General features: G+C 40.6%; 1 protein-coding gene across 4 annotated transcripts in view; it reads left to right on the forward strand.

The window, feature by feature from the left end:
* The window catches only part of LOC138185319 (ras-associated and pleckstrin homology domains-containing protein pico), a 146,463-nt gene extending 124,528 nt beyond the window's left edge, over window positions 1–21,935 (forward strand). For 2 of the 4 annotated variants that reach the window (XM_069124195.1, XM_069124194.1), the window contains 7 exons: window positions 11,970–12,140; window positions 12,693–12,848; window positions 12,988–13,221; window positions 13,309–13,538; window positions 13,793–14,455; window positions 14,635–15,009; window positions 15,165–21,935. In XM_069124195.1, coding sequence (XP_068980296.1) covers window positions 11,970–12,140; window positions 12,693–12,848; window positions 12,988–13,221; window positions 13,309–13,538; window positions 13,793–14,455; window positions 14,635–15,009; window positions 15,165–16,544 — 3,209 coding nt within the window. In that variant the 3' untranslated portion in view covers window positions 16,545–21,935. Of the gene's footprint in view, window positions 1–5,354; window positions 5,892–8,977; window positions 9,118–11,969; window positions 12,141–12,692; window positions 12,849–12,987; window positions 13,222–13,308; window positions 13,539–13,792; window positions 14,456–14,634; window positions 15,010–15,164 lie in introns of those variants that run through there. The other 2 variants (XM_069124196.1, XM_069124198.1) reach the window with 2 other exon arrangements.
* Window positions 21,936–26,376: the final 4,441 nt, after the last annotated feature.

The following is a 26,376-nucleotide window of genomic DNA, read 5'->3' on the forward strand; positions in this document are numbered from 1 at the left end:
TGCGGACGATCGAAGGTTACGGGCCCCTTTTGTTAATTTGCTGCCTTTGCTCGTTTGCATGGTTACACGCGGTTCATTTTTGGCAATGATTTCTAGCGCGAACGTATGTCTAAGCGTTTTCCGTGAAATTTGCTCGAAGCTTCTTCTTTAAATAATAATTCGCGCGAAGAACTATTCCGAGAAGGTTAAGAACGAAAGATATAAAGAATCATGGCAGCGTGATTGATTTGGATGTTGAAGTTATTTAGTACTCGTACATAGTATAAGAATAGTTTGATGATATTTTAAAAAAATATTTTAAAACGATTACCATGCAAATATCAAAGGGGAATAATAAAAGTTCGTGTTAAAAAAGGAGATTCTTTTGGAAAGACCGATTCTTGAAGCACAAGTTACTGGTAAAATTTATGTTATTTTATAGAGAGAGATTTACTACAATACTTTCACTATCGGAAGTTAAAAAACTTACGACAGAACGCACGAGTCAATTGGAATATTCATTTCCTCGTAGTGTTGCGTTAAATTTTACAACGATAAAGCGAAATTGACGTTTGAGTCGTATGATTCGTTCTTGGAAAAAGCATCTTCGTCTCTAGAAACGCAATTATCATTCTTCTCTTGGCACATCTCATTGTCGGTTTTCGCGGTGACGGAGCAATCATCGTCGATGACACCACGAATCAATCCATAGGCTGCGAATTGTCGCGATAATTGCAACACGAGGCGTATACGCGAACGGCTCCGCTTTCATCGCGACGGTCGTTCGCCTCGTGCGACGTATCGGCTGCCAATTAAGTCCGATAGGAAATTGTTGTTGGTGTTTTGCAAAAAATATCGCCGTGTCAGCGTGTACTTTGTCACGCGTGACCGCCATGCGAAACGCTTCTATTCGTTTACACGCGACAATAATTCCGACGGCTACGTTTTCCTTTGTCATTTCTCTGTCATTTCTCATCAAACGCGTAGCGATAATAAAATTGAAAGTAAATAGAAACATTCGTTATGCTAGGAAAACGATTGGTTAAAGTAGCAAGAGTTTAACGCAGTTTTCTGCCGAGATTTGCGATTTTTGTCTGGTTAAGTACAGTTATTTTTTTTTTATAAGATAGAGATTTTCAATAATCTACGATAACCTGCACTTTTGTACGTTCTATTCAAATGCTCGGCAAAGATCCGACGGTAAAAAATATCCACAATTTTCCTAGCTCGTAGGGAAATCGTAAAAGAAAACCCACGTCGGTTCGCTTCAAGGGAACTTGGCTAACAGCGCGACGAAATCACCCGATAGCATTATCAAAACGTTAATTACTTGCGAGCCGTGGCTCGTTGCTGCTGCTATCTATGCAGAACGATCGACCTGTCCGAATTATCGCGTGGTTTGTCTGCGTTCCGTGCGCGGTTTCAATGGTAATAAGCTCGACGTTCGAAGAGCGAACGCCGTGCTATAGAAAAGCGATGAAATAGATGCGAAATAAATGACCGGTGCAAATTTCCCTCGATAGAAAGCTGGATGAACGTTGAAGCGTGACGATGTGAAATAATTAATCAACGAGAAAGAAGAAAAAAGAAAAGAAGAGAGAAAAAGTGTCCCTTTGTTCGATTTTCAACGTCGAATTCGTCGCCTGAAGCACGCTCGACTCGGGCGTTCGATTATTCGCCCTGTATTGTTCGATTTGCGTCGCTCGAATCTCGATGAAAATACGCTTTAACGCATTTCGAGCGTTAAACGCACTCTCGGCCTCTTTCCGAGCGGTTTGCGCTTATAAATATCGCGAATTATTGAAATACACGAGAATCGACGATTGTTGCGAAGTTCGAGTTATAGTCGATCGCCGAACGATTGAAATTCTTTTGTGTACGTATGTGTATGTGTTACGTAAAACATTCTGAAATTTCATTAGCAACTGTAATGAGACACGACTGTCATGATCGTATTGGTGCAATTAACACACGTAACATCGACGTGAAACTTCCAAATTGATAAAAAATTGTACACCTTGTCATAAAAATACGCAACACAGACGGAGTCGCAAAAAGCTTCGTAATTTTATCGCAATTCGTCACATATCGAATTTTTTCGCTCGATCTGCCAGTTGCAAGCGAATTAATCGTTTCCGAAGCATGATGAGATAACACGGGAATACCGGTTTTCTCCGTACAATTGGTTAAATATGACGCAGCTGCGGCGTCAGATTCAGCGTCAATAAAAAGGTACGCCAAAGGTTATCCTCGTTCTCATTAACACCCGTCGGATAGCGCTTAGGAATAGCAGTTCCATTTTCTTCCATCTATTTCTTTCTTTCGCCTCCCTCAGAAAGGTCAGTTGGAGCCCCATAGGTCGAAACGATCTGTTATATTTGCCGTCTTAGCTAATTAATTTATTAATTATCAACGTTTAATCGTTGATGCGTGCTCTCTCTCTCTCTCTCTCTCTCTCTCTCTAACACTTTAGAAAAGATATTGCGTAGACGTAATAAAGAATAAAGAAGAAACAATATTTTTTAAGTAGGAAAACTTTTTGTTTGTTTCCGTCATTTGTACAAGCCTCCTCGATGTCACTTCGTTCAATATAATTCCTAATTAACGATGTACTGTATGTGAAAATTACAATTGAAACGATTCGAATTCCTTTTCATTGATGGAACACTGATTCACTTGATTTTCTTGAAATCGAAGCTATTAACGAAACGAAGTTCAAACAGATGAATCGCGCCAGCTTGAACTACTTAGATGCGAACGCAAAACTGAACGGCGGCGTATTCAGATAAGCGTAACAGATTTATAGAAAGTATTGCGGTATCGTTCGATAAAATTAACGAGTCTCTCTCGCGGGTGGATCAAGGGGTCAGACACTGATTGTTAGCCGACGCCACTATGGAAAATGCGATTTTCGTCGATGAAAGATAGTCACAAAGAAAGTTGCGAGGAAATATTAGTCGTCAGAGGAGACGTGCAAGTCGAATGATTTATGCGGTTCGATTAATCTGGGTTACGCGTTTATCGTTCGCTTTGCGTATTCGCATAATCGACAGGGGTGAACGAACCTCAGGCTCGATCGCAATCGTATTGCTCGTCCGTATGTTGTCGAGGAGAGAACGAAAAGTGCTGAAAGAACTAGGTTGGTCAAAGTATGATAAGAGTATCGATGAATTTACTGTGATAACTGGACTGTCGATATTTATGCAATTTTATATTTTTATGAACTCGACTAAAGAAATGGAACCCAAGTATCCACTAAATATTACAATAAATGTTTTGTTTTCAATATTTTCTATCTTTACGCATATTACGTGCTTTCTATAGATTCGTTTGACTCTTCGATTTTCAAAAAATCCGTGTACCTCTACGGTCTAACTAATAGAATTATTCTAAGAATTTGCGATCCAGGAGAATTTAATTGTTTGATATGCTGTTGTTGTTGCGAGCAGCACTATAAAGTAGTAAGTGTTCGAGTAAATAATAGGAAGATACCAGAATCAACAATGACTATGATTTCGTTACTGGGACGAGAAAGTCGGCATTGTTTAATATTTTCGTAGTGATTGAACATATTTGCAGAATCTTTAATTACACGTATTCACTAAACGTTTAAATCGTTAAATTCTTAACTTATTCGAAGTATGACAAATTTACAAATTAATTGAAAATATAATACGTGTATACGAAACATCTCGCATGGTAGCTAGGCAGTTTCGTCGAAGAAAACCACGTGGAACAGACGAATGTTACGTAAAGCGCATAGAAAATGTCGATACCGCTGTTCGAGGCTCGTTTGAACGAGAAAGGGAAGAAGAAGCTCTGACACGGTCGCAAGACGGCGATAACCGTATCGAACCGCATTAATCACCGTCCACCCTTTGTTTCCTTCGTTGTTCCCGACACGTTTGACACGCTCGAACTCGGTCCTGGCGACACGAATTACAACGCGAATTAGTTGTAAATCCAACGGACAAACGATCCACACGAGCGTTGCGTTGGATGGCGTCGATTGTAATTTATCAAATCGCCTGTTGGCGCCCACACTTCAATCAATACGAATCTTCTGCCCGGTCCGTGAACTCTCTCGTTCTTCGTGTCGGCTGTGTCTGCTTCTACATACGCGGCAACGAACGAAGCTCGTCCATGCACACCGCCTGAAGAGCGCAATTTAATCGGCTTGAACGACGTTTCCCTATTTCCGAGTAATTCTCATCGTATAATCGTCTGATCATTGCGTCGAGAAAACTGGAACGATTAGATCTGACGATTCTCAAAGATCGGCGGACGCCGATTATCGATAATATTGGTTGTGATATTAAAATAATATCGAAAGGCGAATGAACTTGTTATACAACCTAATAGTACTGTCAGCGAAACTCTTGTTTGGTATAGAAACTTGTCGAGGCGTATTCTTGCGTTTGAGGGAATTTGTCGGTTGCTGGAGAAGCGGCAGGGCGTGGGTGGAGTTTAAAGTAATTAGGAAATTGAGTTTCCGCGTGCTTGTAGAGTATGGGTGCGAATATTGAAGGAACAGAAGTACTTAATGCAGAAAGTTTTTGTTAATTAGGAAAGCAGAAGTAGACATTCCGGTTATGGCACCAAAGGGTGTTTCTTTCGAGGTAGGTTTGACTTTAAAAACACTTTCCATCGGAGAAGGAAGTTGAGAATTTATAAATGCGGTACATTTGCTTGTAATTTTCGAAGGAAATATATGGGTATGTTCACTTCCTCCTTTAATCATAAATACAGTGAAAATATCGATTTTATTCGATCTGATCGTTGTTAAGATTACAACTATAAATTGATCCGCTTAATAAAGTGGTTATCGTACAACAGCTTTCACGGGCTGTTACATTTTATGCCGTGCTATAAAACGTATTAGCACTTTCACGTTCGGTGATTCTTAGTTACATTTGATCAACGAATACAATACGAATCACGACTCAATGAAACGCAGAGAATATTAAATCAAAAGACTGTAATCCTTAAACGAAAGATCGACATCGCTTAAGTAACGATCCGAAGAATCAGACTCGGCGCGGCGATATTAAATTCAATTCAAAAGAATCGGAACGTGTGATCATTTTTAATTCTTAATCTCTGTTTCAAAATTCGCTAATTCATCATTTATACCACACTCCTCCTCTTTTCTCTTTCCTCCTTGGTGCTTTCGTTCAAGCCAATGATCGCATGAAATAATTTTTAACGCTAATAGGCAGCCTAATGGACGTTTGCGTAATTCTCTGTGCACGTCCAACCCTCTTTACCGCGGCGGAGACATACCACGTACGAGCTGCGGGGCTACACCTACACGCAAGCGTGGAGCGCGTCCGCGCGGAAAACTCTCGAGGCAAGAGGCAAGTGTGTTCACCTTAAGGCCTTTAGTCGAGCGCCGTCGCACGCGCCGTAAACATCATGCGTTTGTATCGTGAACCTCGCGGTCTGTTGCCCCTTCCGTACCTCGATTATCTCGCGTAATCCTCTCGGTATCGATCGTTGATACACTTGGACGCGAAGCTTCGTCGATTTCTAATCTTCGCGTTTAATTCCGCCCGATAATAAATCACGTTTTTGCCAAGTTAATCGAATTAACAACGCGTTCTGTAGTTCGACAAAAGTTTTCTTTCGCGAGTTTATATCGAGTACTTGATAAATCGATCGATTTGTGAACCATAAGATACTACGAAGATCGCTGGCTGTTTATAAACAGCGATCAGTAACCTGGAGTGTTGACAACATTACGACCCTGTACATACGTAGTACGAGAAACTTGTTCCTTGTTTTGCGCCATGGATTTCATCGATTTTAGCCGCTGATCAACTTTGACAAGAGGATATCGTTCCTTGTCGATCGAAACATGCTCGCGAATTTCGGAAGCAACGAGAGTATACTGGGTTATCTGGCCAGCAAAGGTACGTTGGCTCACGTTGCGTCCAATTAAGGATCTTTAGATTAGAGATGATCGCTCGTAGACGAACGCTGAAATTACACACTTGGCTTTGTCCGCGTGATAATACGCGAGAAAGCAGATAGAAAGTAGGTTTGCCGGTGCTTCAGGGACGAATTCTATTTGAACTTCGAGATCGCTTTCATTGTGATAAGGATACACTTTTCGATGTTTGTTTCAGGCCATTTTGTCGATCGCTTTCAACGAGCCGCTGGCCTTAGTAGCTGGCTCTTTCCTCGAGATAGATATCGCGATATTTTGTAGAATTGTTATGCATGCCAATTGTTACGATCGTTTCATTTGTTTCAGCTTTTGAATCAGAAGATCCTAATCACGATCAAAAAGACATGTTCCTCAAGATATTGTAATCTATGTTTCAAGCGTATCGATCGAATCGCTTTACAAATGTTTAACGTGTTATTTAACTCGAGCGAAGTAAGTAAATTTGTTCATTTGCAAAGGAAAGTAAACGCAGTTCTCTATCATAAACGAAAAGCAGCAAGAATCGTCTGTTATTCAGGTGCACAGAAAGTGTGCACAGACTGTAAAGTCAGCTCGGTGCGTTCACACGTTGAATGGATGACGCGTTTCGCCCCCGGACTCCCTAAAAATTTTATAGTTTCCTCGTCCCTGTACGAGGAGAGAGGCTATGAGAGATACGTGATACGTGTCGTATCGTCGAGGAGGATCGCGCGCGAACGTGGTTGGGCATTAACGCGACTCGAAAACTCCACCGACTCACGTGCATCACCTCTGTGTCGACCGTGGATCCTTCTGGGAATACAAATTGGACGTTTCTCGTGTTCCATCGGACGCCATGAAACGGTGGTAGACGCGTGACTAACGGTAATCCATAGCATATTCGCGAGTTACGAGGCTCGCTCGTTTTCCCGGGTTATTTCATCGTTTGTAAACGTGGAAAGTGCTATCGCGAACCGTGCACGCTCGTCACGGTTTCGTTTTCGTTCGAAACATGCCGTTGAATCGAGTTTGGCCGTGTTTCGGTCACCACTAGCCTTTGAACAGGTTAGCCTCTTTGTTATAGATTTTAGGTTTAACGTCTCATCGTACGTGAATGAATCGATGATTCTATACAATTCTGTAATAAAAGAAAAGAGTTTGTCTATTAGTTGTTTTTAAGTAATGTTTACTAATTGCTTGCAAGGTAAAATTGTAATCACGAATAGTAAATACCGTCTGTTCTTTTTGCGCATAGTATTCATAAAGATCAATAATCATCGAAAGGAAAATTATGCACCCCCGTTTTGCTGATGGCTTCCAGACACGCAATTTGATATATCATCGACTAAGATTTCGTATATTTAGCTTCACGAGTCTAAACTTACCAGTAACCTGACGATCAATGTGGTCTAACGTTTCTAAAAATATTTGCTTAATTCTATTAATTTAATATTTTGTTACTGTACGCTCTGATCGAAGATTGAAGCAGATTTATTTTACACTTATGTGAGTTATTTATTCATTTAAGAGCGTTGCATTAAAATCATTGTACTCGACTGTATAAAAACAATTTAATTGGTACCATTGTAGAAATTTAAAACTTAATCCTCAAGGTTTATTAAATCTATTCGAAGAGATCGTAGTAGCGTTCCAGTCTTTCGTCATTTTTATTTGTAATATTTCTTTTTTCACTTATATCTTATTTGAATAATTTCAAACTATATTAATATTCGATACACGTGCGTCCTCGATGACCATAAAAAACGTAATAAAGCAGTGGGTAAAATTGCTAATTTATACGTAACAGCTTTCTTGTGTAAATGGATATAAAGAAGAGTTTAACGACACTCATTTGTGGAAACATTAATGAGCATTCTTCGAGAAAAGATGTATTTTCGTATACACATATCTGTTCTCATATATTTTCTTAAGTAGAGTCGTAAAACAAAATTAGATTAAGCATGAAGGAAGGAAATTGTATATTAACAGAGCTACGAATAACATAATAATTATCAAAGTTTCAAAATGTATCGTACGACTTACTCGGCTCGATTTTTCTTCGTACAAGTTCCATTTCCACCTGGAATACTACTGAAACTTCTACCTTAGGGACAATTGTGCTTTACTCGCTTTCAACACTCGTTTAAACTAGTTCGAGGAGGATTACCAATGAAACGTTATCATAGATAACGTAAGAAGCTTTCTGCACGCCATTTTCCACCGAGTTTCCCCCAGCTCGCATAAAGTACCTTCCGTGGAACTTCCGTTCCCATTGTTATTGTTCGTTGGTCAGAACCTGCCGTGCAGAAGCATTGGTTCTTGGCTGATCGACGATGTTAAGTCTGCCAACAATTGGACCTCATTGTTAAGCAGATGAGTATTCGGAAACTGTGAATGGTTAGTTTTCGGCTAACAATCGGTGATTAGCGACCCACGGTCTGAACTACAGCCAGCGCCAAAGATTTAACCTTCCAAGGTAATTTTCCCTCTCATTAGGAGTTCTATCAAATGCACTGTGAAATGGAAAGGTTTTCACGTCATTTGTTTCGTCGTATTTTATATTCGTGTTATTTAATTCAAATGTATCAAACATTTGCACGATACTGTAGAAAAGAAGACACGAAAGAAGGGATTAAATATTATTTTTATAATTATGTTTGTATAAAATAAAATGAAGCAATATAGTTACTTCGGATAAGTAGAAAAATATTATGAACACTTTAAGATAATCGCAATTTTTCTATAATTCACTTCCGATGAGATAACAAAGATTGAAGAATAAAAAGTATATTGTTTTGTAAAATGCATTGTACGTTTACGTGATGTAGAAGCACATCGGCTCCTTTTCACTACCAAGAAGTTGAACGTCAGCACGTTAGAAATTCGATGCGAGCCACGAATGAGAATCCGATTGATAAAGTTAGTCCGAGTTTCTTGGGTTTCCTATTCGTGGTAGCCGACGCGGAGATTCGCGTTCATTCGCGTAGCTCGACAATCCCGAACAAGATACCGTCACATTCCATATCGACTCTGTCATTCGTTCTGTCAACCTTTGATGGAGTTTCTGAATGCTGCTGATACGTATACTCTGTGTTCAGCAAATGGGTTTGCCTTTTGTTCGAAGAAAAAAAGCAAACGACCTGAGTGATCTAGATACTGTCTGCAAAATAATATCTTTAGATCGTAGCTAATGACTTGATTGCATGTGTATAAAGTACAAGTAGTATAAAGTACATGTATATTAAAAACGTCTAAAAAGGAAATTAATATATATGTCGGAGAGGAAAGAACACCGGAGCCTCTGGAATGCTGGATAATCCCGCAACATTGTAACCTGGAGTCTACTATAGCTGTAATTAAACAATTGTAGTTATTCAACCTAACTGTAATCGTCCGAGATTTATAATAGTGAGCTTGGGCTCGAGGCGACCGTCGGTCGCCAACGTACCCGCGGTCAAGGGATGAACGCTTTGTCTAACAAAGGTATGAAGCAATTTTATAGCTGCCCTTAAAAGAAATATCCCTGGCAAGACATGACAGTAAACATTCCAACGGGTCTCTGTCCCGTGGCCACACACAGTTCCTATTCTTCGAGTAAGATATTCGCCAGATGTCGATGTGCCCATTAGCAACTTTCTCTCAAGGGCGGCTAGCATCTTTTCCAACCACCGGCATGGAAATTGACCAATTAGCAGCAACGCCAATTTCCCTTACCCTCTGAACGAAGACTATCCTCGACGAATCCGATGATCTCGTGCCCTTAGACACACCCCGAGATAGTTTTCCTCTGTGGCATCACCGGGACGAAAAAGGCATTTTTTCACGCGATCTCGTCGATTAAAGGGAGTAACGTTCTTACGAATTATTGTTCAGACTTAGACTTCGCGAGCACGTTCATCCATCATCCCGTTGACCGCGGATTCGTTGTCGAACCCGAGACCATTGTTACTAGTATCGCGGGTGCCTAATCACCATAGTCGATTGTCAAATTTGTATCATCCGCGCCTGTGCTAATACACTGTGTCTTTATTATATCGCAACGATGACTAATTTCAATGAAGACTCACCAAACACCCACAATCCTGACCACAACGCCACCCCGAAATATATATATATCTTTATACAAAACTCCTTACTCGTTTAAACAACTATTTGATGTTCGTTGCAATAGCATTGGGACATAAATTAATGGAAAAAATAGATTTCGCAATAATAGCAAGTAACAATGTCTATTGCCTGGCTTATTTATTTTTCTGCTCCATTAGCTCGACACCGTATGATCCGAATTAGAAGCGATCTTGACACTAATTCGCAAGTAACTGATCACCTCGATAATCCGTGTTCGTCGGATCTTTTACACCGATATACGTAGCTTGTTTAAGATACAACGCATATCGCGTATTCGTTTCAGGTAAAATTGCTGGAAAGGGTTTCCAGTATTTAGAGTGCCTGCACACGTGCCCTTAGTTGCACTCGTGATGCTCGCAGTGGAATGTCTGTCGTCTTCGGACGATTCGCAAGAATTTCATTCTCAGTTGCTATTCGCTAATTGCGAGTCGTATTATGAAAGGAGAACACTCGACGAATGTGATCTTTTTCCATGGTGAAATGATTGTGGCAAATTTTTAAATCGTTTCTTTTGAATTTTTTGTTCCACAATTACACGCTTTGTTATATATTAAATAGGATTGAATATAGATAAAAGAATGGATTTCAAATGGCAAATGAAAACGAAATAAGAAATTGAAAGTTATGTTTCGAAGAATCACTCTAGAAATGATAGACGATAAGGATTTTGTGGCTAGTTACGAATGTCGGTTGCATAATCCGTTTAAATAATTTCCACCGAGCAAAGAAATCGACTCTTGCCTTTACCGACTATGAGCTAATTTCGTTAATTATCTTAACGAAGTCGATATTATCACGCGCGGTTAACGATCCACGATAATTATCGCGCTATACGAAGGAGGATATTCGAGTCTCGAGGACTGTACCTTCTACGTTTCGTATGCGATATTTCCTGGAGGATCGTTACAGCAAAAATCGTTGAAAAATAAACGACGAAGGAAGTACAAATGGCAACACGGAAACGTTCGCTAGCTGAGACGAACTTATTACCGTTGGAACTTATGACCGTCGCGTCGTATCGTAGAAATGTAAAGAACACGATACTCGATATTCTTTTCTCCGTTTCTTAGTAGAGGTACTGTTCAGTGTAACGAAAATTGAAATATATTATTCGACCGAAACGATTCAAAGTATTGGCCCACGAAACGAGACGAGAAGGTAATTAGATTTCTAATAGATAGCGCAAGAAAATTTAACGTGAAAAATCGATGATTAACGAAATAAGTATAGCCTAGTGGGAAATTTGATTTTTCGTAAATTTGATCGTATCTCGGTATCATAACATTTTATCTCAAAGAATGATCAATTTTCTACTTACATACGCGAGGGAAATGTTAAAATACAACTTTCCCGAAACCACTAATTACAGCCTATAAAATACCAAAACACTCGCCTTAATGTTATTTTTCTCGATTGCCAGCAAATTGGTAGAAAAGAAAAAAAAAAAAAAAGAAATCATTTACTGACGCGCACGAACGGCGTGAACAAATTCCAAAAACAGGCATCGACCGGTTTACAGGCAAACGATCTACGGATGCAATTAAAACCGTTCGTTTCTTCGTCAGCCAAGGACTTTCGCCTCTGTGTTGCACGAGGTCAGGTACACGAGTCTCGCGGGTCCGAGGCCTCGTTTCACATTCGAGGAACACGAGCGAACGTGCGGTTACCAGATGACCGTACAATCGTGCGGGTAATTAGCGCGGAACTGGTTTCATCGTCGGATCGCTCATAATTCGTGTCCCGACCATTAGCAGTTTCCCTGCGATCGTAATCGTTGAACACGATCCTTCTTTTAGCGTACCAACGTGGGATATTCACTTTTACTCTCTTTATCTGCTATCTATCCTTTATTCTTCTTTGCCCTTTCCTTTTCTTTGCATCCGTTGCCCGGCTGCTTTGTTCTATATGGTTTTAAGTCGATCAATCGAGTTTATTTGTTGTTCCTTTGTCGCAGATTCTCAGGATGTCGATCTGGATGCTATCCTCGGAGAGCTGTGCGCCCTGGAGCGCCGCTGCGACGGCGACATCGCTTCTACACCTGCGCCCGATTCGCAGAGACAGGGCCGACCTAACAGTACCAGAATCACTGCTGGGGACAATACCGATATCGGGAAAAACGAAGGAGGTTTGTTTATTAAGAATTTAATTCATCGGACGAGCTTTTTTCTTTTTCTTCCTTCTTTTAATGACTCGAGTGTAATTATTGAATTATCTCGCGAAGATTCGTTGCTGGAAATAATAGATAGATCGATAGAGTAGCCTTCTTTTCTAACAAAAACGCAATGTGGAATAGAAATTTCGATTTTTTACATTCTTTGAGTAGACTCGAGAGTGATTAGATTATCTGGTTAAATAATTTCATCGATAAGTAGTAGTATTATTGACGATATGGTATTTCAGAATTTTTATGTGCTACGAGAAATATCCAAGATAAAATTCTTATCGTATAGCAATATCAACTTTCTAGGGATAAATGAAGACATTTAAATAGAATTATTGAATCTGTAAAATTTACTTTCTATGGCTAGAGCCATTCAAACATTCCTATCCGACGTTATCTAATTTGCAGAACACTCAAGTACGGCTAGGTGAAACAGTTACTCGAAACTTGTAATTGCAAAGCTGTTTGCAGTTGTACCTCATGCATTGTTTAACAGCTGTCAAATATTTGTTCCAGCTATGCGCACCGATAGTCCTGACAATGACAGCGCGTTCTCGGACACGGTGTCGATGCTGTCCAGCGAGAGTTCCGCGAGCAGCAGCGGTTCCGGACACAAACCACCTCAGACCGCCATGCACACAGGTCCTCAGCAACAATCTCATCAACTCATGGGTGAGTTTCGATGCGTACTCCGATCTTTGAACCGCTAAAATCCAATGTTCTTCTCGGATAATAAATATTATTTAATGAATATTAAATAAATTATTTATGTATTAATACTGATGTATTATTTCTTCTTCTCCTTTTTAAGACGCTGCAAGCCGAGTCAAGGCAGAAAAAATCCGCTTGGCGTTGGAAAAGATGCGTGAAGCCAGCGTTCAAAAGCTCTTCATCAAAGCGTTCACCTTGGACGGCAGTGGTAAAAGTTTGCTTGTAGACGAAGGAATGAGCGTAGCGCACGTGTGCAGGCTTCTAGCTGACAAAAATCACGTGCCAATGGATCCAAAGTGGACGGTGGTCGAGCATTTGCCTGATCTTTTCATGGGTAAAGATATCTTCATATCGTTTATTATTAAATGACGTAAAAAAAAGTCGCAGACGTTTATATTGTAATTATGATTTCATTTTTCAGAGAGGGTATACGAAGATCACGAGTTGCTGGTAGAAAACCTTTTACTGTGGACCAGAGACTCGAAAAATAAGCTGCTTTTCGTCGAGAGGCCAGAGAAAACTCAATTGTTTCTTACTCCAGAGAAATTCCTTTTAGGTCCATCCGATAGGAGTAGCGGCGAATATGACGATCATTCGCGTAATATTCTTTTAGAAGAATTCTTTTCCAGCAGCAATGTTGGCGTACCAGAGGTAATTAGTCGTTAATATTGTACTCTCGATTTATTACATGCTAGTTTACGCTATCTTATCGGATCACTGTTTTTTTTTTATCAAAAATTATGAAAGAAGAAAGATAGTGTCTTCTTAATAGGATGAAGTCATTCATCACGATGAATGGCATAAAAAATTGACTGTATTTATTTATACGCCTCATCACCCTATATATAAAATATAAATAAAACCTTTTGTCGGCTGTCAAATTTATTATTGTATTAATTATGCAGGTTGAAGGACCATTATACCTGAAATCTGACAGCAAAAAGGGATGGAAGAGGTACCACTTTATTCTACGAGCATCCGGCCTCTATTATTGGCCAAAGGAAAAAGCTCGCACTGCTCGTGACCTGATTTGCCTGGCTACTTTCGACGTGAATCAAATTTACTACGGCATTGGTTGGAAGAAGAAATACAAAGCCCCAACAGACTTCTGTTTCGCTGTCAAACATCCCAGATTGCAGCAGCCAAAATCGACAAAGTACATTAAATTCCTCTGCGCTGAGGATAATGCGTCGTTGGAACGATGGATGGTTGGAATCAGGGTGGCCAAATATGGAAGACAGTTGATGGAAAACTACAGAACCCTGGTTGATGAACTTGCCCAGGAGGATCTCGACATGCTGGCCCACGCAAGATCCTGTTCCGTTAGCTCGATCGCTGTACCGGCACAGAATCAAACTCAGTACAACACGACCAACGATAACGCTCGTCAGTTCACGGAGAATTCAAGGCACAACGTGGAAGTAGCTAATACTAGACAGTATGACAGCCAGAGACAAAGTTACAATTCTGAACAACGACAAAGTTATAATAACGATGGTAGACTGAGCAGAGCCAGCAGCTCGAGTTCCAGTGGATGCCTTTCTGATGGAGCACCCAGTAGTTGCGAGGTAATTAGACAGATTAACACATCCAAGATCGATGATGTGGATGTTGGAAAATCGTAACTGTGCTCAATCTTGTCAAGATAGATCAGTCTCCATAGCGTTTAGTATTGGACGACAGCATATTTTTCCCTTATGTACTAATGAATGGTTACATTACAAGTATATTTCATTTTATATTGTAGGTAGCTTTCGAGTGTGGCGAGTTTCCAACAGGTACGATAAAAAGGAAGCCCTCGATGAATCCGAAATTGCCCTTAACATCGATCACGAGACAATTGAAGGAAGTAGGTGAAACAGTTCGCGATGAGCCGGATTCTTGTCCGAGTCCAACGAGCTCGGGTTCTGGAACATTGACCAGAAGGCATAGTCGAAGAAGGAGCGGCACTGATTCGGATGGATCTGGAACTTTGAAGAGACATCATCGATCTGGCAACGCGACTCCAGTTAGTCCTGTACCGCCTGGCACACCGGTTAGGGAACGAGCAAGTCCAATGGGATACAACAGATCAGAGAATCAGGAACCGAAGACACCAACGAGTCCGATACCATCGTGTATGGTGAGTATCAGACGTTTTCATACATCTTATTTTTAATTACCAAGTTGATGAAAGAAGATATTAAAATGCTTTGCTGAGTACAAAAGATTGAAATTCACAAATATACCGTTTAACATTTTTAGAACAATCCTTAACGAAAAATGTCACTTTTGCAGATGGATTCGATTACTTCGTTACCACCACCACCATCACCCTCAAGAGTGGCGGAGGAAGGAGAATCCGACAATGAGCCACTTCCTCCACCTCCACCAGAAATGTTCCGATCGAATCTCTCCCTGGATTCTCTACCACCGCCTCCAGCACCTGGTGAACTGCCAATGTGCAACACTCCAGAGCTCACGGGTTCTTCGTTAAGTCTGGCATCTCTTCCGCCACCTCCAAGTCCTTTAGTCGGTGAAACAGGAACTATCCGACGCGCTAGGCCCAAGCAATCCACACCTACAAACTCAGTAACTCCAGAGAGCACGCCAACTCACACGTCATCTAGACCGTCGACCAATCAGCAGATGTATTCGAATCCAAGCAACTCGACGATACAGAATAACCAGAGCTATAGTTCAAATACACAAAACGCTCTTCACGCGAACAACGCGACAAATTCGGTACCCTCTCCGCATAGTTCCTATCCAGGGTCCAGCGCCAGCACACCAACGTACGTTCCAAGTTCGCCAAACTTTGCCTCGCCTCCCCCATTCGTTCCTCCGCCAGCTTATGGATCCCAGCAACAGCATGGCAACAGTTCAAGCCTGACGAGACAAAACTCAAAGGTAGAATCGATATACGGAACCCATCCGACGGTTCACCAACACAACACGGTTCAACCAATCAGGCCAAATCCGAACATGGACACTGTGCGACGAAGTGCCATGAAACAAGGTTCCGGACATTACGCGGCTCCTCCTTATCTAGCAGAGTTGAAAGCTGCCTCCAGTCCCCAGCCTCAGCGTAGAGTAACCATTCAAGAACCACCAACGTCGCCCAAATCGAAGACGGGTACTGGCAAGAAGATCACGTTCAATCTTCCGCCTCAGCAGGAACCAGGGAGTCCAGCTTTGCCACAGAGAAAACCGATGCCACCGAGAAGGTCGGATAGCACGAGGCTCACATCTCCCAAGAAGCTTGCCGCATCTGATCAGGCACCTCCTGGTGATTTCTTAAAGGATCTTCAGAGAGTAATGAGGAAAAAGTGGCAGGTTGCGCAAAAATGTAAACTGGATTCGACCACCACTCCTCACGAAGTTCTTGGTTTTCGCGATCCACCGCCTGCTGTGGCTGATTACAGAGAGACCAACGTGTCGAACTGGGTTCAGGAACACTATGGAGCTGATAATTTATATGAGAATGTCTACGCGACGGATCCACACGCTCCAGTGGAGTACGCATCCAGTCCAGCCCGGCAATCAACTGTCAGGTTCGCAGATGAGAATCGCAGCATTAATATCGTGAACGCGATCGCCAGTAAAAGAAGGCCACCTCCTCCACCACCGAAAAGGGCAGAAACTACCCATCTGACCACCACCAGGGCGATGCACTGACAATAGCAGATACTTCAGCCCCATCCCGAAAGGCGATGGTTTTGCTGTTTGTGCAGCTGGTGGAAGGGCTAACAGAGGGCGAGTGTACGAGGTCCTAATAATCGAGTCTACAAGTTGATCGTTCTCTGTGTCTATCGTATGCCTTCGAACGAGGCGACGAAGAGAAAAGCGGAAGATCGACGATTATCCTTGAAGAGAAGTTGAGCTTTATGTTGTTCGTCGTACGTCGCCAGAGTTATGCATGGAATCACACGGCTTGCCTGGAAAATCCTTTGGTGTCTACCCAGAAATTCAAACAGCTGCGGCCCGTTTTCTAGGATAATCGATGTACAATCGTAGGGTCTCGAGGACAAACAGTCCGATCGATACTGCCAATCGAAACTGATCACGACGAACCGAGTTGACGGGTCACAGGCTCGAGCTCGGCCGGTCGAATATAGGAGAATTTTCTTTAGCAACAAGTTTTTTGGTATACCGCGAATCGGAGCTGCGGATTAACTTATCAACGAGTATCGATGTCAAACATCAATCTCAGCGCCGATATGTCGACGGCCGATCAAGTTTAGGGCGTAAAAGAAACAAATACTGCCGTATATATTGAGGATGTGATATAATAAGTCTTAAGCTGCTAACTTTCGTTGTCCCTTCGGGAGCTTGGGACGATTGTCGATTTCCAAGCGATTTCGATGTCGATTTTCATTTCGATACCGCCACCAACTTGCGATCTTTTCGGTTGGTGACGAACGGATTTAAAAATGATAAGAAAAAAAAATGAAAAAAAAAAAGAAAGAAAGATGAGAAAATAAACGCACGAGAATCGCGATCGCATTTCTCTGTGCAAATTAAATAATCCAGAGTTCACTAGGCTTAGCTAAGTATCTCTGATATTCGCTGACGCGCGTTAAATAAGATGAAAGGACGGTTGTTTTTTACGTTATTCCAAAGGACAACAATTGTATCGTGACGTGAATAAAATGAATATGAACGATGAATACAAACGAGATGGAAATTTTGTTACTTTGTGGAGGAGGAGATGTTCCTCGTACACATGAAATGGAAAAAACGAAAACAAGAGGAAAAAGACACCGTTCACAGAACCACACGCAAGACGAACACGTACTTCGTTTTTTTAAAAGCCTCGTACATAGGTGTGTATGTATATAAATGAAACACGTATGAGCGTTTATATCAATATATCGACTTTTTGATGCTGTATGTTTAGATGGTATCGTACGATATTGAAATATCCTCTGCGACGTGTACGCGATAACGCATAATCTATTTCGATGGACCTCGATCGTGAATTCTACGCGCGACGCTATTTGCTCTTCGTCGCCGAGGCTATTACACACACAGTACACATACACACAAGAATACATCCAATTTTTACGACCAACGCGATTGTTACGCCGACTCTTTAACGTATCGCGCGACCTACAACTCGAGATCTTGTTCATGAAATTTTCATCTCTTCTTTCCATTTTCATTACGCTGCCTCAACTTCCTACTAAATTATCGATGACATGGGAACGTGACTCGTTAAACGAGACTTCGAAGCGATTGAACAATTTCGTTTTCCATCGATCGCAGGAAATACGTGGACTTTGAAATTTATTCGTACCGAGCTTATTACGTTAACGTAATTTTACCTTTTACTGACTGTACACTGTTAATCCGTATTTCAACAAGTGAAATAAGAAATAAAATAAGGATTCGATATTGTCAATGTTATATGATTTGGTGCACGATCGAACAAGACTTTTTCTTTTACTTTTCTTTCTTTTTTTTTTTTTTTAATCGACATATGAAAACAATTTCTCATGGATTATATCGATTTGTACCAAATCAAGTATACTTACATACTTTTAAGAATCACTGTTTTTTAACATATTGTCTGTTAATTACGTATACATTACGTGCATTAATATCGATTTAATTCACTCGAACGTTTCTAACGCTTCATAGCTCGGTTTCGCTATTCTCACAAGTCCGCGATGTATCGACACGTTGAAAATTTATAAAGTCGATAGCGTCGAGTGATCAAGAACGATCTCGGAGAGCATCCATCAACTTTTCTACGCTACTTCACCCATATCTGTCTCAATCTTTCTAATCAATGAACTTAGGGCAACTACGCTCTACCGTACCGTTTTATACAACCATATCGACTAAGAGCAATACGAGAAGGGGCATTTTCTGCCATTAGAACTCGTGTGATCGCCAATGAAACTTGCAGCAACGGCCATCTAACAACCAAACTGTCTAATTTTTCATATCGAAGCTATCTAGCAAGGAGGGCTGTTAGATTTTTTGTTCAATTTTTCCAACGAGAACACGATTTTGTGTTCTTATCGAATCGTTCCAATTTGGACAAGAAAATGAAATAAAACATGGAGTCTCGTCGAGTCGTGAGCTTTTTACGACGTCATATACCGGAAGAAGCGACGAAGATGCGATATTTTCTACTAGCCGATTTTGATAAAGAGCTAGGTGTCAAAGGGAGACTTTTTTACGCGTATCCAGTGCCTCTCCTGGTGAGCATTTTTTCTAATTACCCAAACACCGACACACGAGACTCCTGCAACCGTTTCTTCAAAATAATTCATAAGGTATGAAAGAATAGGAGAGGGTTGATGTCGATTTAGAATGATAATCGTCTGCCGTGCCTGCGGTCCAATTAAAGTGAACCAATAATAGCGATGGTAACGACGATATTGATAACAATATTCGTTTTTTTTTTGGGACTAATCGTATTATCGATCTTAACAATATTCACTGTCGTATGTGTCTGTCTTTTACGATAGACTCGCGTTTCTACGATTATCCTGTGACCGGCTTTTCCGCGTTCAGGATGGTCTGCTTGATCATTGACTAGTACCACGTGGAGCTGCTTTAACGCGGTTGCTCGAGATTGAAGAGGAAAAATATATGGATACGACTTAGAGAAGAATGTTAGGATGATAGATTTAAAGAAGAGAATTTTGATATCGTTTAATATTGTTTTATTTGCGATTGGAAACAGCGAAGGATTGTTTCCGGATGTAGCTTGTTTCGAATTAAAGGGAAAACTAGCTTTTCATTTTCAAGCTATCTTTTCGATCAAGCGTAAAAAATAAAAAGTAAATAAGCGTATAATTTTAAAAAGGAATATTTTATGTTTAAGATAAGAAGCTGAAAATTGTTCTTCTCTTGTTCTTATTAGTTTTTGATATCTTAGAAGTGGAAAGTATAATATAGTTTTGAGTAAATGTCGGAGTAATTTCTATTAATATCGAACATCCTGTAACTGACACGATTTAAGCGATGTTTTTACATATATTTGTATTATTTTGTAAGGTTCGATTTATTTATTTTAATTTTGTACATAATTGTGATTCTAAAGTTAGTACAAATATTTAATAAAAGTATGTAGAAACGAATAGGACGTTTTAAGTTCATATCTTAATTTAATATATAGAGATTTGTTTTTCTTTTAGCGTTATCTTCCTTTTAAGGTTAACCCTGATATTAAATAAAGAACAGTGGTTAACGCTTGGGTTACCGAGGGAAACTTATACGTTTGTTTAATTCGTGTCTATGTCTAACATCGATAAAATTATTCATGCAAATCGCAACACGAGAGGACGTAGAAAAATATGTAAAACAAAATATAATAGAAAGATAATTCCATTATTACAGTAACTAGACATTTAAATATTTGTTCACCCTAATATAAGAAAAAAAGAAAGGAGAGCATAGAAAAATACCTAAAGTATTTTCATAAAATATAACGCACGATTAACTGTACTATCGCGACAACTAATAAAGCAATAAAACATTTTCTAATACTAAGAGAAAGAAAAGAAAAGAAACACTTTTTCATATGGAAGTTTTTCACACATTTTACCAATATTAATTGCGTTTCTTGCTAGACGACACTTTATGAAGTTGCCTTTTCTTGAGCAACCCCGAAAAAAAAAACTCGCGCCACGTGGTTCCAGTTTCTCGGAAATTTTATAAGAACGGCCGGCGCGAAGCGAACAACTCCTTTTTATACCCGTACAGTTTAAGGAAACATTAATCGTGCTAAACGACAAGAAAGAAAGAAATTCATAGAACGAGAGAGAGAGAGAGAGAGAAAGAGAGAGAAAGCATGTCGAAAAACAGCAGGTAGCTTTAGCGGTAGATTGCTTGATCGTTTCCGTAGCGCTGATGAACGCTGATTTGATTGAGTGCCGCACACTTTGGAGCGCCAGCAAGAGCGATCACGACCAACGATATATGGACGATCGACGATTTATGTCATGTATCTATGTTCATTCTACGATTAAAATGGTCGCTGATCTTCGAAAAAAATAATTTCACGCCAAAAAGAAAAGAAAAGAAAAGAAAGAGATCATTCGGCGATGGAACACCGTGTCGATCGAGACTCGCGTTTATTGATCGAGTGGTTCGACTGGAAAATTGAATTCCCTTGCTTTTTAGTAAAAGGGTCGAGTGCAATTGGAGGAAATTTGTAAACGACGTAAGATCGTGTATTGTACGATCGTGAATGAGAGAGGAAGACGAAATCGATAAACGTTAACGATGATTGTAAAGGAATCGATGGTGTGTTCTTGAAGATGACAAGATGAAAGGGAGAGAGAGAGAGAGAGAGAGGGGGGAAAAAGATAACACGTTTATCGTTGTGTATCTCGTACCTAAGTACACTTTCTTTTCTTCTTTCTCTGATACCGAGTATACCCTGTGTTGTACGTACGTTTTTTGTAAATATTGTAACGAACAGACGAGGCAGAGCGCAGAAAGATGAGACAAAAATGAACGATCGTCGAAGGGGTTGTGAGAGACGCCCGCGACCGATTTTAATAATAATAAACGCACTATTTATGACGATGAGGAGATTTTTCGTTTTTGTCGCGCACTATACGCGTACACGCACGTACGAATTATATGGAAGGGATGAAGCTGAACGAAATATAACGGGAGGGCGTGAAAAAAAGGAAGGGAAAAATATAGAATGGAAAAATCCAGTCTTGCGAACGGGGCTCCACTGCGTTTCGTTTGATTTATCCGGTTTCGACACACTGTTTTTGCAAATCTTATCGATTTACGTTTCTCTTACGCATACTTTTAGAAGTTAGACCCGTTTAATAGTTGTTTCTCGCTATTTTCTGTTTTTCTTTTTCTTTTCTTTCCGTTCTTTTTCTCCTTTAGACTATCGCGACGTTAAAAAAGAAAACAAAGAAAAAAAAGCGACAATATCGATTAGTTTGAAAGGATGTATCTCGACGCCGATTGTTTTTTCGATATATTGACACCGAATGAAAATGACAAAAAAATGCAAGCAGCAGTTGAAATATTATAGGTATTATATTCATGTTTTTATGTAAATAAATTTTTGGTATATTTCAATGATCGTGGATTTGTTTCTTTCTTACCCCTTTATATAATCTAAATTGTCATTCACGACGTGTGGCTTAATCTACTTATATGCGTTAAATTTCACACTTTTTTTTCGTTATTATTATCTATAAATATCAATTTTGTAATCTATTTAATACTCTTCTTTATTAATACATATATCACGGACAGTATCTTACTCAACGCAGATATGATTATCACTTTTTCAATAGGACTGCAATATTTTCTCGTAAACGAAGCAAAGGAAATTCCAAAGAAAGAAAAAACGAAGCATGTCGATAAATCAAGTCCGATATATTGTTGCGTATGTGGCGATTTTCATTCTCCATTCTCATCCTTAGAATATCTTCGAAAGAAGATCTCGGATCTTGGAGGTCGAAGACTTTCCATTCCAGCGAGCGCAAGTGATAAAACTGTGCTCGTTGCTGTTCATAAAGCGCTCCAATAAAAAAGCTTCGCTTTTTAATATTCCCGTGGTGCAGCAGAGGCCGTGTCGTGCAAGTACGCATAAACTGTTCGGCTATTGAATTTCCTTTGCATAAAGCCGGTGCTCGTATATGCTCGTATAACGTAATATCATCTCTGATATACGATAAAAAAATTAAACGTCCATTTTCGGTGTTTCGATGCTTTCGTCGAGCGATTTTTCAATCTCGTCCCGTAAAACCAGTTTATCTTACAACGAAGTAAATTTTGTAAAAAAAGCAAGATTCCATCACCCGTGTAATCGAACGTGTCTATTAGGTTTGTGAAGATTATTAGTAAAGAAAGAGAGAGAGAGAGAGAGAGAGACTCTTATTTTGTTCTATTCTTCTATCTTTTCTAATGTTTCTTATCGATGTTCGCAGAACTGCAACCAATTTATTTTATATTTTTCTGCACTTTATAGTTTATAGTCTACTACTAGAAATGTTTCAAGAAATCGACGAAGAAATAGAAAGCATTTAATCGACTAATATAGCATTAGTACGTACGTATGTTGTATTATTGACAGCAAATATGACGCGTGATAACGTAATTGTCATAATTTCAAGATCATGACAATTACAACGATGCTGATAAGTAAGTAATTTTCTTTTCGGTGGTACTGCTTTCGTAACCATGGCCCATACATTACCTTCACCTATGTTGTTTCATAACTCGAGAAGATTGACGTAAATATATGAAATTGCCGGCTGGCTGGCCGCCGCCCGTGGGCGCGGAGCACAATTTTATAGGTTCCTTTTACGACTTATGGGAGTCGTGTGTTCTACTTTGCGTTTACGTTATACGCGACCCTCGAGCGTTTACGTCCTCCTCCGTCAGGAATCCTACTCTTTTTCTTCTTCTTCTTCTTCTTTTCTTCTTCTCTATCAGAAGCCATCCGAAAATTCCTATCTTGCTTCCCTTTCGAATTCTTCGAGGGTATACTACTCCCCTTTAGATCTTTCTCTTACACGCACGAGAATATGAAACCGTCGCTGCCACAAAACTTTTACGCGTAACGCGTCCCGTTTCACGACTCAAATTGATGCACGTGCTTCGCCGCGAAATTCTGCTCCTCGGGGCTTCCAATGTTATCAAACTTTCGTTTTCAGGTTTTCCCTTTTCCTTAATTTATTAGTTTCCCTTCTGTGGACATAGGTTTGATCGAATTGCTCGGAACATTCGTGAAATTTGTAAACGTAAAACTTGAAACTACGATGCTTCGGTTAAAGAAAGGATCCTGATCAGATATGATTAGATTCGAATAGACTGGAGTAGCTCTCGAGATACGTTATATCCGTTAATTGGCTACTGTCGATCGTAATTTCATTTTCTAAAGTCACCGCGCTTCGTCTGCTTATCCTTCCAATTGTCTTTTCTCCGTTAGCGTATTTAACGAAGCTGCGAGCGTGTCTAGACAGTGAGATTCGACAAGAATCCGAAAGAAGGTTCGAACACTCGAGGCACCTCGAGCGATATGGCACGAGATTTCGCAAAAACGTCGCTGTAGATTGAGTTCCACCTTAGGTAGTTCTTTTTTCACGGCTCGCCTCGTTTTTCTAATTCGCTAACGATTTCGCGGCCGTGGGCATCACGGGACGCTCGATTACGAGTTTAAGGTAGCCGACACTGGAACAGCGTCGGCGGCGGCGAGCTCGACTCCTCGTAAAATTATCCGTAATAAAATCGTGATTTACGCGCGTGTTCCTGGAAAGCAGACCTCTCGAAACGTTCCACTATCCTCTACTCCACAGTTCCCCACTTGTGTCTGTTTTATCTGTCCGTTCGTTCCATGGTTCGGGATGGTTGTACGAGGTCGACGCAACTCCACGAGAATCACCGCGTTCCTCTCCGTTCTCTTAAAACACTTTGACCTTTCCGTGCTTCGCGTTATTTTCCAGCATGCCGAAAGGTTCCACCGACAGAGATTCGAAACAGACTTTCCGCATCTTCTGCTTTACCAGAAATCTTCGCTAAAGAGATCTATCGTCGCGTCTTTTACATTTTTAACGCATTTTTATCGTTTCAACGGCCCACTCGCAAACGAAAGTTTTAGAAGAAACGTTCACGAAGAAAATCTTCCTTCGATTCATTTCTCATTCACGGGCAAAATTAGTCGGCCATAAAATTTCTAATAATCCTCCAATTCCCACCCGATCTACCCAGGTAATTTCCAGCAATTCAGCCTGAAACGGTGTCCCATTAAAGCTGGCCACAAGTATCGTGGAAATCTTGAATCCGCCGCGGGATACAGTATAAAAAAGCCACCGCAACGACTTCTTCGTTTGCAACCATTTTATTGACTTCACAGACGAGTTTGTCTATCCGACGGCCAGTCAATTAAGTTTGATCGTCGAAAGTTCCGTGGACCGGGGATCGGCATAAGCTCGCGCGTACGCAAACCCCGATATTCCTGGCGGGCCAATCGGACGTTGCGCGCTCGTGGGATCGGCATCGGTTTTACGATCGTTCGATGCCAGACGTTCCATCGAAATTAAGATTCAGAGGCAGAAACTTCGTAAGTACTAAAGGGATGTTCGAGACGGGTTATTTTATGCGTTTGCGCGCCCCGCGTTTTATGCGCACCTCGCGAATAATCGTCGAACGACACGTTTCTCTTCCGTAGACGGAAAATCTTCCGTGGAATTTTTTCATTTTATGGAATCGTTGAAATTTCTCAGGGTGTCTGTGAAGATTCCCCGTATTTTGGTATTTGTCGCTTTGGAAATGAAATTACGAGTAAGACGAATTGGAAATCTTAAAATTCAAAGTGCCACGATTTCTCCGCGAGTTCAACCAGGAGCAAGGAGAAAAGCAAGCAGAAGCTTCGTTTTCACGGCCGTGAGACTACCAACGGTTCACTGTACGCACACTGACCGACATTCCTGCGGTGCTTGGGAATGTGGACGCTCCACAACCGTGTCGCAAGATTAAAAATCGCTCGTGTGAATCATCCGCGAACGAGGCGCCATGCCTTCGGGGTGAACATTGGCTAACGATGAGTCAAGGTTAGGTGGATGATTCAAGAGGAAGTCGAAGGGACAAGGAACTTTCTAAGAACGAAGCACGACTATTACGTTTGAAAACTGGAATTCTACAAATGCATGTAACATCGGGAGAGACGAGGACGTCGATCTAGTGTCGAGAACCGAGGATATTCATTGCGGCTAGTTCGTTTCACCGTTTGCGGTAACGTAAATTCGAGCGTCACGTAGAAGCGAAATCCTTTGCGCATGATAACGCCCTTGTATAATAACGTAAGTGTTTAGTTTCCACGTACACGAGAATTTCACGCAGTGGTCGAAAATAGAATTTATCGTGTAACAAGCTCGCACGAATTAAATCGTATCTTGAAAATATAGCAACAATTCCTATGCTAAGCTAGTAGGAATATTATAGCTAGCTGAAAATAAACAATGAACAGATTTCGTAGATCATGTGTTTCGGTATGTAACAAACGATAGCTATGAATAATTCCTCGATGAGAATTACAGCGTATTGGTACAGCAGGAACGATAAAACGTTTTTAATATGACGAAAGTACAGCCTCATATAGCATAATTTCCCTCGGTTAAGAATCACAGTTTGCTATACAGTGGAATGAATTTCACTTATTGGATTTCTGAGTAATTGAAAGGTAATCGAACGTTACGGACCGGTTCCCACGGAGTTTCGGCATCTTTACTTTGTTGTTCGACAACTCGAAATTATGCTAATTTAATTTATGCCAGTGGCTCACGCGTCTGACGTATGTATACGTTTGCCTTCTCAGTATGCGACCAATAATTTTCGTTCGTCTCCTTCTCGTTAAACAGCCAGAATATTTCCGCTCTTCGTCGCGTTCGATCGGCGTCTTCCATCGTACCTTTTCAGCGCTTTCTCTCCCAGATTTTCGATCGTCTGCCACTGGAAACATTGTATTAATTGGGCGATCGAGCATCTCTAATTTATGAGAGTTCGTAGCACG

This window comes from Bombus flavifrons, chromosome 11, assembly GCF_040668555.2.
Source record: "Bombus flavifrons isolate JBK064 chromosome 11, iyBomFlav1_principal, whole genome shotgun sequence".
NCBI classification, from domain to species: Eukaryota; Metazoa; Arthropoda; class Insecta; order Hymenoptera; family Apidae; genus Bombus; species Bombus flavifrons.